Source organism: Podarcis cretensis (assembly GCF_951804945.1).
Source record: "Podarcis cretensis genome assembly, chromosome: 17".
NCBI classification, from domain to species: Eukaryota; Metazoa; Chordata; class Lepidosauria; order Squamata; family Lacertidae; genus Podarcis; species Podarcis cretensis.
The window spans coordinates 39,173,584-39,189,082 of NC_137187.1; the positions used below are offsets into that span (position 1 = coordinate 39,173,584).

Sequence of the window (15,499 nt, forward strand, 5' to 3'; positions counted from 1 at the left end):
AGCCCTGAGTGCTCACTGGAAGGACAGATCGTGAAGCTGAGGCTCCAAGACTTTGGCCACCTCAGGAGAAGAGAAGACTCCCTGGAAAAGACCCTGATGTTGCGAAAGATGGAGGGCACAAGGAGAAGGGGACGACAGAGGACGAGATGGTAGGACAGTATTCTCGAAGAGACCAGCATGAGTTTGACCAAACTGTGGGAGGCAGTGGAAGACAGGAGTGCCTGGTGTGCTCTGGTCCAGGGGGTCACGAAGAGGCGGACACGACTAAACAACAACAACAACAACATGTGTGGAATATATTAGCCATGCCAGCCACCTGCTTCTCCTGTCAGTCATTGGTACGGAAACGCAACACCCAAGTGGGCTGATTTGTGGGGTACCCCGCAGTGGCGTAGCGTGGGGGGTGCAGGGGGGGCCGGCCGCACCGGGTGCAACATCTGGGGGTTAGGGTTAGGGGGTGCAAATCCACGGGTTAGGGGGCGCAAATCCACGGGTTGGGGTGCAAATTACTTGCCTTGCCCCGGGTGCTGACAACCCACACTATGCCACTGGTACCCCGTGAATGGGTGCCCTACGAGGGGGGAGGCAAAAGGAAGCCAGCCTCCCTTGTCCGTTTTATCCCTCTTAAAAAGTTCTGCCCCGTTTTCTGAGGCCCTTCCTCCACAAAGCGACTTACAGTTTTATTTAAAATAGAAGAGTTGCACAACGCGGTGCCCAATATAGGCCAGGCGTGTTCGCAAGGGAGGCCCCCCCCCCCTCGAAAGCGGGCTCGGGGAGAAGTGGCGACTGGCCCGGGGGCGAGCGCTCCCTTCTCCCGCCCAGCTGCGCCTCCGCCCTCCTCGGAGCTCCCCGAGGGGCGCCTCCTTCCAGCGCGGGGCTGGACTGTCCCGCCCGCCCGCCCGCCCGCTCCGTCTGGCTCTTCTGCTGCTGCTGCTGCCCGGCGCGAGGAATCGGGCCCGCCGCGATGCGGGTGAGAGGAGCGAGGCGAGGCCGTGGGGCGGGAGGGCGGGGAAGGGCTGGGGGGCGGCTGAAGGGCAAATGCAGGAAACAGCCGTCCTAAGTTGCAGGAAGGGGCGCAGCGGGAGGAGCAGCAGTCGCTGCATCGGATCCGCCCTTCCCTTTTTGCCTTGACCGCGGCGGACGCAAATATGTTCAGCTGCTGGATGGTTCCTCAGCGGAGGGTCTCAGGATCGGGAGCACCCAGGTCCTTCCCGACAAATTAAAGGACAGTCCGAGACAGGGAGGAAACTTCCTCTTCCTTGGAAATAGACAGGTTAACTTGGAATTAACCCGTTTCCGGATAAGCAGGGTTGTTGTGCATCTGAGCGCTTAGCCAGGCACACACGAGATCTGATTATTGATGATGATGATGATGATGATGATGATGATGAGATTATGATTTTGTTCTGTCAAAAGATTTTGGTACCTACCTTGCACATCACATGAATCAGGAGTAGTGGCTGGACTCAAACTCCCATCAGCCGTAGCCAGCCTAGCCAATGGTCAGGGATGATGGGAGTTGTAGTCCAGCAACATCTGTGGTGCCACAGGTTGTCCACACCTGCCGTAAACAACCTTGCAGATCTGGCTTAACTGAGAAAAATAATTTGGCATTCGCTCTTACTTTACGCACAGTGGGTTCAATACCTGTTATTAATTTATGCAAATTAAAGCTTTTTCTGGTACAGTGAAACCAATCAGAAGCCACACCTTGGCTGTCGAACATTTTGGAAGATGAACGGGCTTCCGGAACGGATTACATTTGACAACCGAGGTCTGGCTGTACTAATAATTCTGCCTGACATTATAAACAGCTAGGAATACAGATGACTGGGTTTCTGCTGTGTTTTGACTTACACAATAATTCTTACTCTGAAGTTTTGGTCCACACAATTACAGGCTGGTCCTTCTGATGTTGTAGCACACACACACTGGGCACCCACAGTATAGGGCCCAAGGTGGCACTATTGCACTGTTGATTTAAGTTCAGCTTGTGGTCTACTAGGGACACAGGTGGTGCTGTGGTCTAAACCACTGAGCCTAGGGCTTGCCAATTAGAAGGCCGGCGGTTCGAAGCTCCCATTGCTCGGTCCCAGCTCCTGCCAACCTAGCAGCTTGAAGGCATGCCAAAAAAAAAAAGTGCAAGTACATGAGTAGGTACCACGCAGGCAGGAAGGTAAATGGCGTTTCCGTGTGCTGCTGTGGTTTTGGTGTTCCGTTGCACCTGAAGTGGCTTAGTCATGCTGGCCACATGACCCAGAAAAACTGTCTGTGGACAAACACTGGCTCCCTCAGCCTGTAAAGCAATTTGAGCACCGCAACCCCAGAGTCGTCTTCGACTGGACTTAACTGTCAGGGGTCCTTTACCTTTACCTTTTTGTGGTCTACTAAATCAGGTGTCCTCCATCTTATATTTGTACTACTGGTTCTTGCTGCCTAAGTGTAGAACCTTACATTTGTCCCTACTGAAATTCATGTTGTTGGTTTGGGCCCAATTTTCCAATCTGTTAAGGTCCTCTTGAATCCTAATTATGTCTTCTGCAGCATTAGACACCCTACCAGTTTGTTGTAATCTGCAAATTTGATGAGCATCCCCTCAGCTCCTTCATGCAAGTTGTTTATAAAGACAGTGAACAACAACGGGCCCACAACAGAACCCTGCGGTACCCCACTTGTCACTTCCCCCCGAACTACAATTCTCATAATCTCCAGTCATTGGCTATGCTTGCTGGGGCTGATGAAAGTTGTAGTTTAACAGCATGTGGAGTGCCAAAGTTTCCCCACCCCAGTTGTAGACATCATGAAAGAGGATCTTAGATGTGCAAAAAGTGTGGTACTCCTGTGGTCAGACTTAGGACTGAGGAGATCAGAGTTCAAATCCCCACTCAGCCATGAAGCTCACTGGGTGCCTTTGGGGCAGTTAGGGGCAGTTAATATCTCTCAGTCAAACCTATCTCATCAAGTTCTTGTACAGATAAAATGGGGAGGGGGGAGAAGATGAGAGAACCATAGACTAGCCTGAGCAACTTGGATATTAATGTAATAATACTGTCCAAACGTAAAGTAATGTCTAATTTGACCCTTAATGCAACTTGTGAAAATGCTGTTGGTCTATTCTTGATCTATATGAATACCCTCCATATTTCTTTGCTTGGCACTGGAGAATGAGACATTAAAAATCAAATATATGATATCTTCTGTAAAAGCTGAGTCACTGAAAAGAAATAAAAGAGTGTGAGAAGCCTCTGTGGGCCAGTGTGGCCTAGTGATTAGAGTCCTAGATTAGACCTGGAATAAAGGTAAAGGTACCCCTGCCTGTACGGGCCAGTCGTGTCCGACTCTAGGGTTGTGCGCCCATCTCACTTAAGAGGCCAGGGGCCAGCGCTGTCCGGAGACACTTCCAGGTCACGTGGCCAGCGTGACGAAGCTGCTCTGGCGAGCCAGCACCAGCGCAGCACACGGAAACGCCGTTTACCTTCCCGCTATAAAGCGGTACCTATTTATCTACTTGTACTTAGGGGTGCTTTCGAACTGCTAGGTGGGCAAGAACTGGGACCGAAAGACGGGAGCTCACCCCACTGTGGGGATTCGAACCGCCGACCATACGATCAGCAAGTCCTAGGCACTGAGGTTTTACCCACAGCGCAGCGCCACCCGCGTCCCTAGACCTACTCAGCCCTGAATTTCACTGGTTGACTCAGCCTCTACCTCACATGGCTGCTGTGAGCATTAAATGAGGAGGGAAGAACCATATGTCCCCCCTTGATCTCCTCTAAGGAAAGGTGAGATGTGAAGCAAAAAGGAACAGACATTAGTCGCATTATTTGTATGCCACCTTTCATTGAACAGGAATACCAGAAGAGGAACCCAAAGGCCGGTCTCACCCAGCAGCCTGTTGTCAGAGTAGCTAACCAGACTCCTGTGGGAACGCCATAAGCAGGGCATGAGCGCAGTAGTCCCCTCCATTCATGGATTGTTTGGGGGTAGCAAAATCCTTAGTTTTATTCTGTACCGTGTGAAGGACTTCCTTTCCCTGGATGCTGAGTTATACCTGCATGGAAGCTGTAACTTCTAACTTGGAAGCCCCACTCCCTAATTTCAGATAGGTTAGCTTGTGAGAGATGCATATAGCCTGCCTTTTCTCTGGAGGCCCTCACCGCATGTTCTAGAGCTGATGCTGGAGATCAAGGCGAGTTTTTAGCATCAAAGCAGAAGATGGGTTAAAGGTGTGAATACATTCAGCGGATCTTCGAATTTTAAAGTAATGCTGCAAAGGGGCCTGACCAACTTCATGGCTGCAGTCTGCAGGGGTGGGGTGGATCTTTCTCTCTGCACCATGATCCTGTTTAAAATTGGCACAGCAGCTGCCCCCTCCAAGAGGAAAACTGCCTCTGTGCCAGTGCCCCCTGGCTCAAACCAGGCCTTGTCTAGGAGGAGTCTGTTGGCATAAGAATCATGAACTAACACGCTGCTGCTTTCTGCTCTTTAGTTTGTGCTGGTCTTTATTTAGTAGCACTCATCTCTATATTTAGATTCGTCCCAGAAGATTCATGAGTGGCCACTACTGTAGGAGTGATTCCCTTGACAGGCTCCCAGCCACTGCCACCTCCTCCATCGGCCTGCTTTTCCATCTTTCTCTGATTCACTTTTATCTTGCACAGAATCCGTCTGTAGAAGGAACCTGACTGGATTCCCAAGGATGGAGCCCTCCTGCTTTCTGCGCTTCTTGCTGCTCTTGTTGCTGTGCCCAGCAGGAGCCCCCTTCCGGATCTGTGCCTTCAACACTCAGCGCTTTGCCCAAGGGAAGGCAAGCAAGGCCAGTGTCATGGACACACTTGTCAAGGTGGGGACTTCAAGGCAACCCCTGGCGGGAGCCCTGATTCTTCTGGATGCATGTCACTTCTGTGGGTTGAATTCCTTCTTTAGAGAGGATTTGCTCACATGAACAACATGTATTAACAAGTTCTAATGGGTGTGGAAGGAGTAGGAAGGACAGGTTAGGAAGAGAAGCCACTAAAGTTAGGTGTAGGGCTGGATCTGCTATGAAACCACCCCTGGTTCAAAGCGCCTAATTCCAGAGGAGCCCTAGAAGTGACTTTAGTCTACAATGCTTTAAAATATTGGGTCCAGTAGATCCAATTTGAGTTGCATGACTCAAATTGATTAATTTTTTGCTGTATATATTTTGATAATCCCAAAGTTTTTGAGTAAAGCTGTTGTAAAGGTGTGGAAATCTGTTGTGGAACAACCCCATTGAAGAAAATAACAGTGGTTGGTTACCCAGACCTTTTTGCTGGTTGCAATTGGGCCCCCATGGCAGTTCAAGTTTCATGGCCCCCAAAATGCAGGTCCGTCACTGGTTAGGAACTCCAGGGGAGAGCCAAAGTTCAGTGGTAAGAACACATGCTTTGCAGGCAGAAGGTTCACCTTTAAATGTGAACTGAATCAGAATTCTCTCCCATTCCCTAGGTATAGCCCAGACACAGATTTACCACCTTATTTAGGACTAACATGTTGGAGTCCAACAACATTTGGGCTCTCTACCCCTGATATACAGGCTAATGTGTCTCTGTTCCCTCCCACAGATCCTCTCTCGTTGTGATATTGCTGTCCTACAAGAGGTGATGGATGCAAAGGGAAAAGCAGTTCCTGCCTTGGTGGCTGCCCTGAATCGGTGAGTGTGAGTAATATGGGAGAAATGCAACCAGAGGGAGAGGAATCCATGAAGAGATAGTGGAGAAGGAGACAACAGGGCCTTTGGAAAAAATATGGATTGGGAAAGAGAAATGAATGGGAGGAAAGCTGGACAGTTGCATGATGGGAGCAGAGCTGGCCCAGATATTTTGGTGCTTGAGGTGGAAAAACCCTTCCCCCTAAAGTGTGTTGGGCATAATTCCCCAGGCTGTTCTGCATGAGTCTCACAGGAACGAGAGGGAGATCTGTGCAAGATTAGCAATACCATTTATTTCAATGAGGCTTGTGCAGGAAAATTGCCAGTGTGCTGTGCTTTGTCTCATGGCAGGACTGTGTCAGAATGGGGAGGAATCTTGGATATGGTGATGCTGTGTGTGTGTGTGTGTGTGTGTGTGTGTGTGTGTGCATGTGTGTACACTAACCCCCAGCCAGTCAGTAAACAGAATACAGTGGTACCTCTGGTTACGAACTTAATTCGTTCCAGAGGTCTGTTCTTAACCTGAAACTGTTCTTAACCTGAGGTACCACTTTAGCTAATGGAGCCTCCCGCTGTTGCCGCGCTGCTGGTGCACGATTTCTGTTCTCATCCTGAGGTAACGTTCTTAACCCGAGGTACTACTTCCAGGTTAGCAGAGTCTGTAACCCGAAGTGTTTGTAACTGGAGGTGTTTGTAACCCGAGGTACCACTGTACCAGCTAAGGGTCCCCACTGGGTTCATAACTCTGAGGCTCATGCCTCAGGGGAACTCCTGAACCCAAGGCCAGCCAGCAGGAGCTCATTGAACCTGATGCACAGCACCAGGGCACATAAAACCAGCACCAGGACTCTCCACAGCAGCACAGTGACCATACTGAGGGAGAACACTGGATCTGGGAGCTTTATTGTTGGCAGCAGCAGAGGATTGGTTCTCCTGAATTACGCTACTCCCAGCACCAAGAGGATTCTGGACTGTAATGATGGTGTCCTGGCCTGAACTGCCTGAAGCTCCCTCCTCTGACCTGGGTGGTGCAGGAAGCGAGTGTCTGACTTTCAAAACTCCCACATTGCCTTATAGTAGGGCTGGAGAACCTGTGGCCCTCCAGATGTTGTTGGAATTAACTCCCATCAGCCCCAGCCAACAAAGGCCAATGATCAGGGATGGTAGTTGTAGTTCAGTAGCTAGAGGAATACAGCTTTTCCATTCCTACTTTACAGTGAGACTTTTTCTCTATTTATCCACTCACTGGCTGAAGTGCTTTTTATATATCCACGTATATCTACAATGCAACTGAATTCTTTTTTCCTGTCAGGTATCATAGTTCTAGTCCCTATACCTACCTCACCAGCCCTCTGCTGGGCCGGAACAACTACCAAGAACGCTATGTATTCATATACAGGTGAGTGTCATGAGTGTGAGTGTGCATTTAGATGATGGTGGTGATGAATTAACGTTTATATAGTGATTTTTAGTACATATTATAGAGCTTTTAACTACATTATCTCAGATATCTTTACAATGCTGTAAGATATGGAGAAAATAATACTGACCTATCACAAATGGGAGATTGGAGGCTGATAGAATAGAAGCTTGGCGTATGTCACACTTTTAAATTGTGTCTTACTCCCCATCTTCAGAGGATGAGGCTGTGGGTTCAGAGGAGACACCAGACTGCCCTGGAATCTCTGGCACAAGAGGAGCCTGTTTTTGCCAGCACCTTTCTAGCAATTATTGCCTTGTTCTACCTTGACTTACCGTACCTTCCTTTGCTTTGCCAGAGCCTGGACTTTGCTTTATCTTGCCTTGCTTAGCTTGACTCTGTGCTGCCTTGGCCGAACCCTGGACTTTACCCTGCTCTGCTGGACCTTGAACTCTTGTCCTGCTTCTGCCAGAATTTTCATGCTGCTGTGGCCATCACTTGGAACAGAACCAGGTTATTTGAGGGAGGGCCTTCTCCAGTACAAACCATCCAGGTCACTGTGGTCTCTAGGTGGGGCTTTCATGACTGTGCCACATTTTGAAAAATGCAGAAATAATGAGACCCTTTTATTGCAAGAAAAAAGCAATTGTTGGTGCCCAATCAAGGATATGCTATTGACCTTGATGAGGGCTCTGCATCAATTTCCTGCCCCACATATTTTCCTTAATTGTAATCCCCACAGATGCAAGGAGTCAAGTTTCTCTCTTAGCAAATATCCACCACTTATTTCATCCTTATTCGCTAGACCACAGATAATGTGAAATAAATTATTCCTTTTGTTGCTCACACAGCACTGTCTCTGTAGGTACAATCTAGGTACAATCTACAATCTAACTACTACTACTACTACTACTACTACTACTGCTAATATTTATATGAATACCTACTGAGACAATCCACAAACAGCAATTGTATCATTATGAATTACTGTTGAAACAAGAAATATTGGGGGGGGGGGAGTGTGCCAAATTTTGTCCTCACTCAGAGCACCACATTAAAGTCCACCCCTGCATACTTTCACCTCTTCCCTGGGGCCAGAGTTATTTCTGTGTTCTCCCCTCCCCTAGGGAACAGAAGACTCGGATGCTAGACTTCTACTCCTACGAGGACAGACATCCAGACCGGCCTGATGTCTTCGCTCGGGAGCCCTTCATTGTCCGCGTCAGCATTCCAAACAAAAGTAAGGAGCCTAGGACAGCTCAGGAGTTCTCTTTCTGCGTGTGGGAGAGTGGGGAGCCTGAACTTCTAGAGGGTGATATCTGGGTTTGAAGACTGAAAAAAATGTTGTTTTATGGAAAGTAGAAGAGTTGGATGCTATTCTGGAGCAAGAGTTTTGCATAAGTCTATGAAGCTGATTAGGTGCAGAATCAGAAGTCTTTTTTCTTTATTTCCTCTCTTTTAGTTTATAATATTAAAAATGCTTGGTATTTGATGTTAACTTTGGTGTATTATTTTTTCTCTTTTTTCCAAGCATTAATAAAAAAAATATAATAAAATAATGAGAGTTATTTGGAGACTCCTATTCCCCTTACAGAGCTACAGTTTCCAGAGTTCCCTGGAAAGAAGGATTGACTGTTAAAGAACTCTGAGAATTGTAGCTCTGCGAGGATATTGGGGGGGTGGGGTCTCCTCTCAGCACCCTTAGCAGACTATAGTTCCCAGGATGATTGGGGGGTGTTGAAAGCCATGACTATTTAAAGTGGCATGACGCTGCTTTAAACCTATAGTGTAGATGTAGTCTAAGAGACCACCTACTTTTCTCCTGCATTTTCTCAGATCATCCAAGCAAACATCTGTTGACAATAGCATTCATACAGCATGACTAGTTGGACATAATAGAAAACTATGGGTTTTTGTTATGTGAACAAGCTGCAACAAGCCTTGTTTTTGTGTATTCCACATTCTCCTTTATCATATGCTACAGTAGGAAATCAGAAGTATCCAGACAAACCATAGTTCCTATGATGTATGAACTCAGGGAAATGTGATTTGCTCAAATTATGTTTAGTGAGAACAAGCCAGGATCAAAATGGTGGTTTCAGATCTTGTTTTGTTTTCAAACCATAGGGGCTATATTGCGTTGGAATTCCAAGTTGCCTAGATTACTCTGTACCTTGTGGTTACCTTTTTCTCCATTTCCATTCTCGAGAACTCAAGGAGCTGGTGTTGATCCCACAGCACACAATGCCCAAGGCAGCTGAAACTGAAATAGATGCTCTCTATGATGTCTTCCTGAGTGTGAAGGAACGCTGGGGCACAGAGGTAAGGAATGGGTACTTGCAAGGGAGCTGAGGTTTAAGAGAATGGCAGGGGATTTGCTGTCTCACCGTGCATCTACATGGGAAATTTTTCTGCTGCTTCACTGCTGCAGCTACTGCTGACCATGTCCAGCCATTGTAATGTTTGCAGTCTTGTTGACCATTGGTAGATATCATGGACTGGCTGGAAGCAGAGGAGTCATGGGAAGCACCAGCTGGGGAGCCCCAAGGGGAAGAAGGCTCAGAGCCAGGGGAGTGGTGGCGGGATGGCGATGAGTGGTCAGAGGGAGCAGTCTGGGAGGAGGTATCAGAAGCTTAAGAGGTCACAGGGTTTGGTGAGCAGGAAGAGGCTGTGGTAGAGAGCAGTCCGAAAGCAGAGGTATAAGTGGAAGTTGGGGAGGGGGGAGAGGCAGAGTTCAGGCAGACTGCTGAAGAAGCCAAGGACTTTCCCCCTCTAACTACAACCAGCCCCCCTTTCCCCTGGTCTCCCAGAAAACAAAGAGGGCAGAGCAAAGACAGACAAGGCAAAAAAGTCTCAGATTGCTTGGGAAGGACCTGGGGGGGGGGGAATGAGAGACTTAGAGAGCAATGGGAAGGTAGGGATCTTCAGTCCTCACAACTGCCCCATTGGGGCAAGACCTAGTTGGAAGAATTGCTGTGCTCATTAGGCCTGAGCTGTTTTGTTTCTTTGAATAAAGAGTTAACTTCACTGACACCTTGATAAGTTATTGCTGACTGGCAAACGGCTTCCACCTTGACAGTAGATTCTGCCATATTGGAAATATGTCTGGATGAAGCCTGTGATGCCACCACAACCAATGCAGCTTGCTTCGCAGACAGAGCACAAGGCAAGTTCTCTGATGTTGAGCCAAGTATATGAGATGGCACATATTGGAGAAGCTGGTCCTTTAGGCAACCAGGCCCCAGGCGGTTAGGTTTCCTGTCCTGTTCCTTGACATAAAAAGTTCCTCTCCCCTAATTTGAAGGACAAACACCATCTCTGCTTGAGAACCTGGCAACTGCTTATTTTCCAGCCAGCATCTCTTTTCTGCTCTCACTAATCCCGTTGCTCACTTAACGAATCTTGGCGAGCTGATTTTTTTCTCCTTCTTATTCCTCCCCAGGATATGATTTTCTTGGGTGATTTCAATGCTGACTGTGGCTATGTGGCAAAGAAACGCTGGGGACAAATCCGCCTACGCCAGGACCCTGGCTTTCATTGGCTCATCGGTGACAATGCCGACACCACCGTTCGGGACACAACCCACTGTGCCTATGACAGGTGAGATCCCGGAACCAGCCTTACCGGTCAGGGGATGAATTGCATGATCCACCCTATTTTAACCCATGCCTCACTCTTCCTTACACCTAAACAGGATTGTGGTCCATGGAGAACGCTGCCTGGCTGCTGTGGTGCCTGGATCTGCTCAGCCGTTCAACTTTGCCAAAGAATTTGGGCTCTCAGAAGCAGAGGTACCGGGAAATTCCTATTGGGAGGGGGAAATTGCTTGCTGATAAGCACATAGTATGGTATGTTTCTGCATGCACTGGGCCAGTGACATGTTGGGACAGCCCCATCATCATCATGGCAGCCATGAAGTCCTTAGCCAGTTGCTTTGGCATGAATGTTGAAGTCCCACAGAACCAGCAGCCTGGGAGTCCTCAGCACGGCCTCTGAGACCAGCTCTGTCAATTCAGACAGGGAGACTGCTGGGTGGCGAGGTGGGCAGTAAACCAGCAGAATCCCTAATCTGTCCTGATTGCCCAGTGCCAGGATCCCCCAACTGGACAGAAAGCCTGGAGAGAGAGATGAAATCTCTATAGACCACAGCAACTCCCCTCCCTGACCCTCAAGTCTGCCCTGATGTTGCACCAAGTACCCAGGTTGGCATAGCTGGGTGAGACCAACTCCATCCTGCACATCCACCCAGGTCTCAGTGATACAGAGCGGGTTGGCCTCTGCCTCTGCCGTGTGCCCCTTACCTGTCCCCCCCACACACACCCAGAGCCACTGTGATTGGGGTCACCTCTGCCTTCCCCAGCTCCTCTTTACCTAGAACACATTCTACACTCCTTATTTTAAAACAACAACCCCCCCAAATTTCAAAACACATGTTGGTAGCAGTTAAAAACAATTTAAAACATTTTAAACAATTAGGGCAATAATAACAGCAGTGCAAACCCCCAACAAATGCCCCTAACAATATCCGAACCCAAGAGTCTGTTCAGCCACCTCAGCTTTGCTGCTGGAGTCAGTCAGTGGAAAAGCCCTGCAAGGCAGGAGTAGGTCTTCCAGGACTGACAGCCAAGGTGGTTGATGCTTCTTGCTTACCTGGAATGAAGGGAGTGTGATTGCATGTAGAAACTCTCCTAAAGTACAAAAAGTTACATTATTCATTCTTGCATTTCCCCCTACCTTTTCCTCCAAGGAGTTCAAGGGGGCATATATAGTTCTCCCTCTCAATCCCCACAACATCCCTGTGAGGTCAGTTAGGCTAAGAGACAGTAATTGACCCAAGGTCACCCAGTGAGCTTCATGGCCAAGTGGGAATTTGAACCCTGGTCTCCCAGGTCCTAGTCCAACCCTCTAACCACTACACCATACTAGCACTCAGTTGCTCCTCTCACTTCTGCTTCTGTCCCCACCCACCAGCCCTCAAGCTGAAGAAGGTTCCCCACTCCTGTTATAGAGGGTTACAGGGTTGCCCATGCCTGCATTAAAGCACTGGAATCTGCTATGGAAAAGAACCCTTTTTTTTTGTACAGGGGATAGCCCAGCTCCTCATTTTCTCTTTATCTGCTTTTTCAGGCTTTGGAGATCAGCGACCATTATCCTGTAGAGGTGGAACTGAACAGAGCCCATTGGAGATGCCAGCAAGCCAGGCCAGCTGGCCTTGTGTTGCTGGCCTTAGTCATGCTGGCTGGCTCAGGATATGGCATCTAAAGCTGTTCTGATACCAGGGGTCCAAATGCTGGTGGCTGCCTTGACTCTACAGTTACAGAAGTGTTGAACTGCCAAGAGGATTCCCCTTTTTTACATGAGAATGGATGGCTTGCCTGTGGCCACCCATGGAGTGAGCTTTGACGTGGGACTTTCACAGTTCACACTTGGTCAGCCAGCATATTATGTTTTTGTTGCCCCTGCAGTCCAGTACTAGCAGATTTTAAACACTGAAGGAAGCACTGTATTGATGCAGTCGGAGCCCCCTCTGCAGCAGAAGGGAATGTGGATCTTTCAGCACAACTGGACCACTTATAGGAAGGTGAATTCTGTCTGGTAACTGCACCAAAGAAGATTTGCATGGATTTTCAGGCACCCTCATTCTCTTGCAGAGTCCAGGCTTTCCCGAACCAGATCTGGGTACTGTTTCAGGCTGCTTCGGAAATTTGCAAAAAGGGAATCAGCCGGCTGCTGATGAAAGTTTGTGTCACTTCTCAGTTACAATCAAAGAATTGGGATGGGCCTTGAAAAGGGCCAACGAATCATCTGACTTTTTGACAGAAGGACCTATCTAGACACAGTACAGTGGTACCTCAGATTACATACGCTTCAGGTTACATATGCTTCAGGTTACAGACTCCGCTAACCCAGAAATAGTGCTTCAGGTTAAGAACTTTGCTTCAGGATGAGAACAGAAATCGTGCTCCGGCAGCGCGGCGACAGCAGGAGGCCCCATTAGCTAAAGTGGTGCTTCAGGTTAAGAACAGTTTCAGGTTAAGTACGGACCTCCGGAACGAATTAAGTACTTAATCCGATGTACCACTGTACAGACATGGGACTGAACCATTCTGGACTACAGGTGGGGTTCATTGAAACTGAATGCTGCTCTGTGTAAAAAACTGCCTCTCTGTGAAAAGCTGGCATATCAGAGAGAAGGAGGCCCCATCTGCACCATTTAAAGCAGGATCACAGCACCTTAATCAGCCATGGTTTTCCCCAAATCATCCTAAGGGGAGTAGTAAGTTAAGGGTGTTGAGAGTTGCTAGGAAGCCCCTGCTTCTCTCACAGAGCCACAATTCCCACAGTTCCCTGGGCAGAGGGATTGACTGTTAAACTAGTCTGAAAATTGTAGCTCTGGAAGGAGAATGGGGGTTGCTCCTTGTAATTCTCAGCACCCTTAAGAAACTAGAGCTCCCAGGAGTGTTTGGGGGAAGCCATGGTTGTTTCAAGCGGCATGATACTACTTTAAATGGGTGGTGCAGCCAGAGCCAGAAGCTGCTATCTTTCTCCCTGTTGTGTTAATTCCCAGGGTGCAGGGAGGGTTTTTTTAATAGGAGGTGGAGCCTACCTGCATTTTGAAGTAGCACAGTCCCAATAAAGCTTCACAGAAGACTTTTTCCACATGAGTAAATCTCAATACCCAACCTAAAAAAAGTCTTCCAAGTAGAGGTGTAGGAAGGGGGGGCAGGGGGGGCAGGCCTCCCCAGGTGCCCTCACTGAGGGGGGTGACATTCGGTGCACCGCCCACCCATGACTCCCAAGCCTACCCCGAGCCGTTGGAGTAGGGGGGGAGCTGCGCCACATTCCCCCCTTCCCCCTTTGTTTTGACAGCTTGGGGGAGGCTTGGGAGTTGCTGGCGGGCAACATGCTGAATGTCCGCCATGGACAGTTTGCTCCACCCCCATGAGCAGCTTGCTCCGCCCCTGGCTGCAGGGTGCATGCGCTGCTCCAGGCACCCTCCACCCCACGTCCCCTCGGGAGCGCACCCGCCCTGGGCAGTGTGGGCATATGCTGTGCCGCAGCTTCCAAACCAAAAAACATACAGCAGAACTTCACCACCTTTCTAATCCTCCCCCTTCTGCTGAAGTTCTCTTTAGGAAGAACTATTAATGAAGTGCAGCCGAGATCTACTTCTCAGTCACTTAAATAACTTACCTTTTGTACTTCTTCCTCACCCACAATTGATAGGGTGATCTATCAGCATGTCAGGCTTTTCCCTCCCTGCCTTTTTTAAAAATAAGAACAGGTCATATGTGCCATTCTTCCTGAAAAACAGGGCAGTCTAGGTGAAAGAGAAAATGGTAAAGGACATACAAAGAGGAACCATGTTCTCAGAATGGGAAGTAGCCAGTGGCGTAGCGTGGGGGGTGCAGGGGGGGGCCGGCCGCACCGGGCGCAACATCTGGGGGTTAGGGTTAGGGGGTGCAAATCCACGGGTTAGGGGGCGCAAATCCATGGGTTAGGGGGCGCAAATTACTTGCCTTGCTACGCTACGCTACTGGAAGTAGCACTGAAACTTCTTGCCATTTTTGACTCAGGGAACATTCTGCTAGGCAACAATATGACAAAGCTCTCTCTCTCCCCCCCCCCCTTGTGTGTGTGTGTGTGTGTGACAGAAAGAGAGATCACATTGTTTGTGTAATCTCATCCTTTTACGCTATAGGAATCAGTAGATGCCTATTTTCTCCTGTATAAAAAGGTGCACAGTAACATAGGAAGATGCTTTAATGATGACTCAAACTACTCGTCTGTCAGTCTTCTCTATACTGACTGGTTGTGGCTCTGTGGGGCTTCAGGCAGGGGTTTGGCCCAGTCCTGCCTGGCGATGCTGGGGACTGAACATGGGAATTTTGTATGTAAAGCATGTGCTCTGCCACTGAGCCACAGCCCTCCCCTATCATTCTGATTTCTGAGATGCATTAAAGGACAGCTTTGATGCTGACAAGACCAAACACGCAGTTTAGAAGGCAGTGTGTGTGCTATGGATATTTCAGTTGCTTTGTTTTCGGCTGTGGGTCGGTTCCCTCTCTTTCTAGGAAGAGATGTATAAAGAGGGTTGGATATGGATTATATGTGTTAGTAGAATTTTCATGCAGTAGAAACTCTAAACTCAATGATAAAAAGCAAATGCTTTTTGTGGTGTTCTATAATGGTTTTCTGTAGCCTATAAAATCTTGCGTCATGACTGAACTAAACTTCAGAAGGAACATTTCCTAGGGGGGTAGACATGTTAGACTTGTGGCACCTTAAAGATGTAATACCTTTTATTACAGCAAAACCTTTCATGGGGTGTAATATTCACGTATATATACACATGGGCAACATGTAAGGATGGAAGTGAACTGCAATGGAATACAAAAAGTACAGTC

At 48.4% G+C, this 15,499-nt stretch overlaps 1 protein-coding gene across 1 annotated transcript; it reads left to right on the plus strand.

Moving 5' to 3' along the window:
* Positions 1-858: 858 nt before the first annotated feature.
* On the plus strand, positions 859-13,747 carry DNASE1L1 (deoxyribonuclease 1 like 1). The gene is made up of 9 exons (XM_079958811.1): positions 859-970; positions 4,662-4,843; positions 5,586-5,674; positions 6,984-7,070; positions 8,219-8,331; positions 9,301-9,413; positions 10,534-10,691; positions 10,786-10,882; positions 12,219-13,747. The coding sequence occupies exons 2-9, from the start codon at positions 4,700-4,702 to the stop codon at positions 12,351-12,353; spliced, it is 936 nt and encodes a 311-aa protein (XP_079814937.1). The 5' UTR covers positions 859-970; positions 4,662-4,699; the 3' UTR covers positions 12,354-13,747.
* Positions 13,748-15,499: the final 1,752 nt, after the last annotated feature.

Bases quoted from the DNA above. Each gene is read 5' to 3' on its own strand.
- DNASE1L1 (XM_079958811.1), top strand. From the start codon at position 4,700: ATGGAGCCCTCCTGCTTTCTGCGCTTCTTGCTGCTCTTGTTGCTGTGC. The intron at 7,071-8,218 runs GTGAGTGTCATG...CCCCTCCCCTAG, and splicing joins CGCTATGTATTCATATACAG to GGAACAGAAGACTCGGATGC. The intron at 10,692-10,785 runs GTGAGATCCCGG...ACACCTAAACAG, and splicing joins ACCCACTGTGCCTATGACAG to GATTGTGGTCCATGGAGAAC.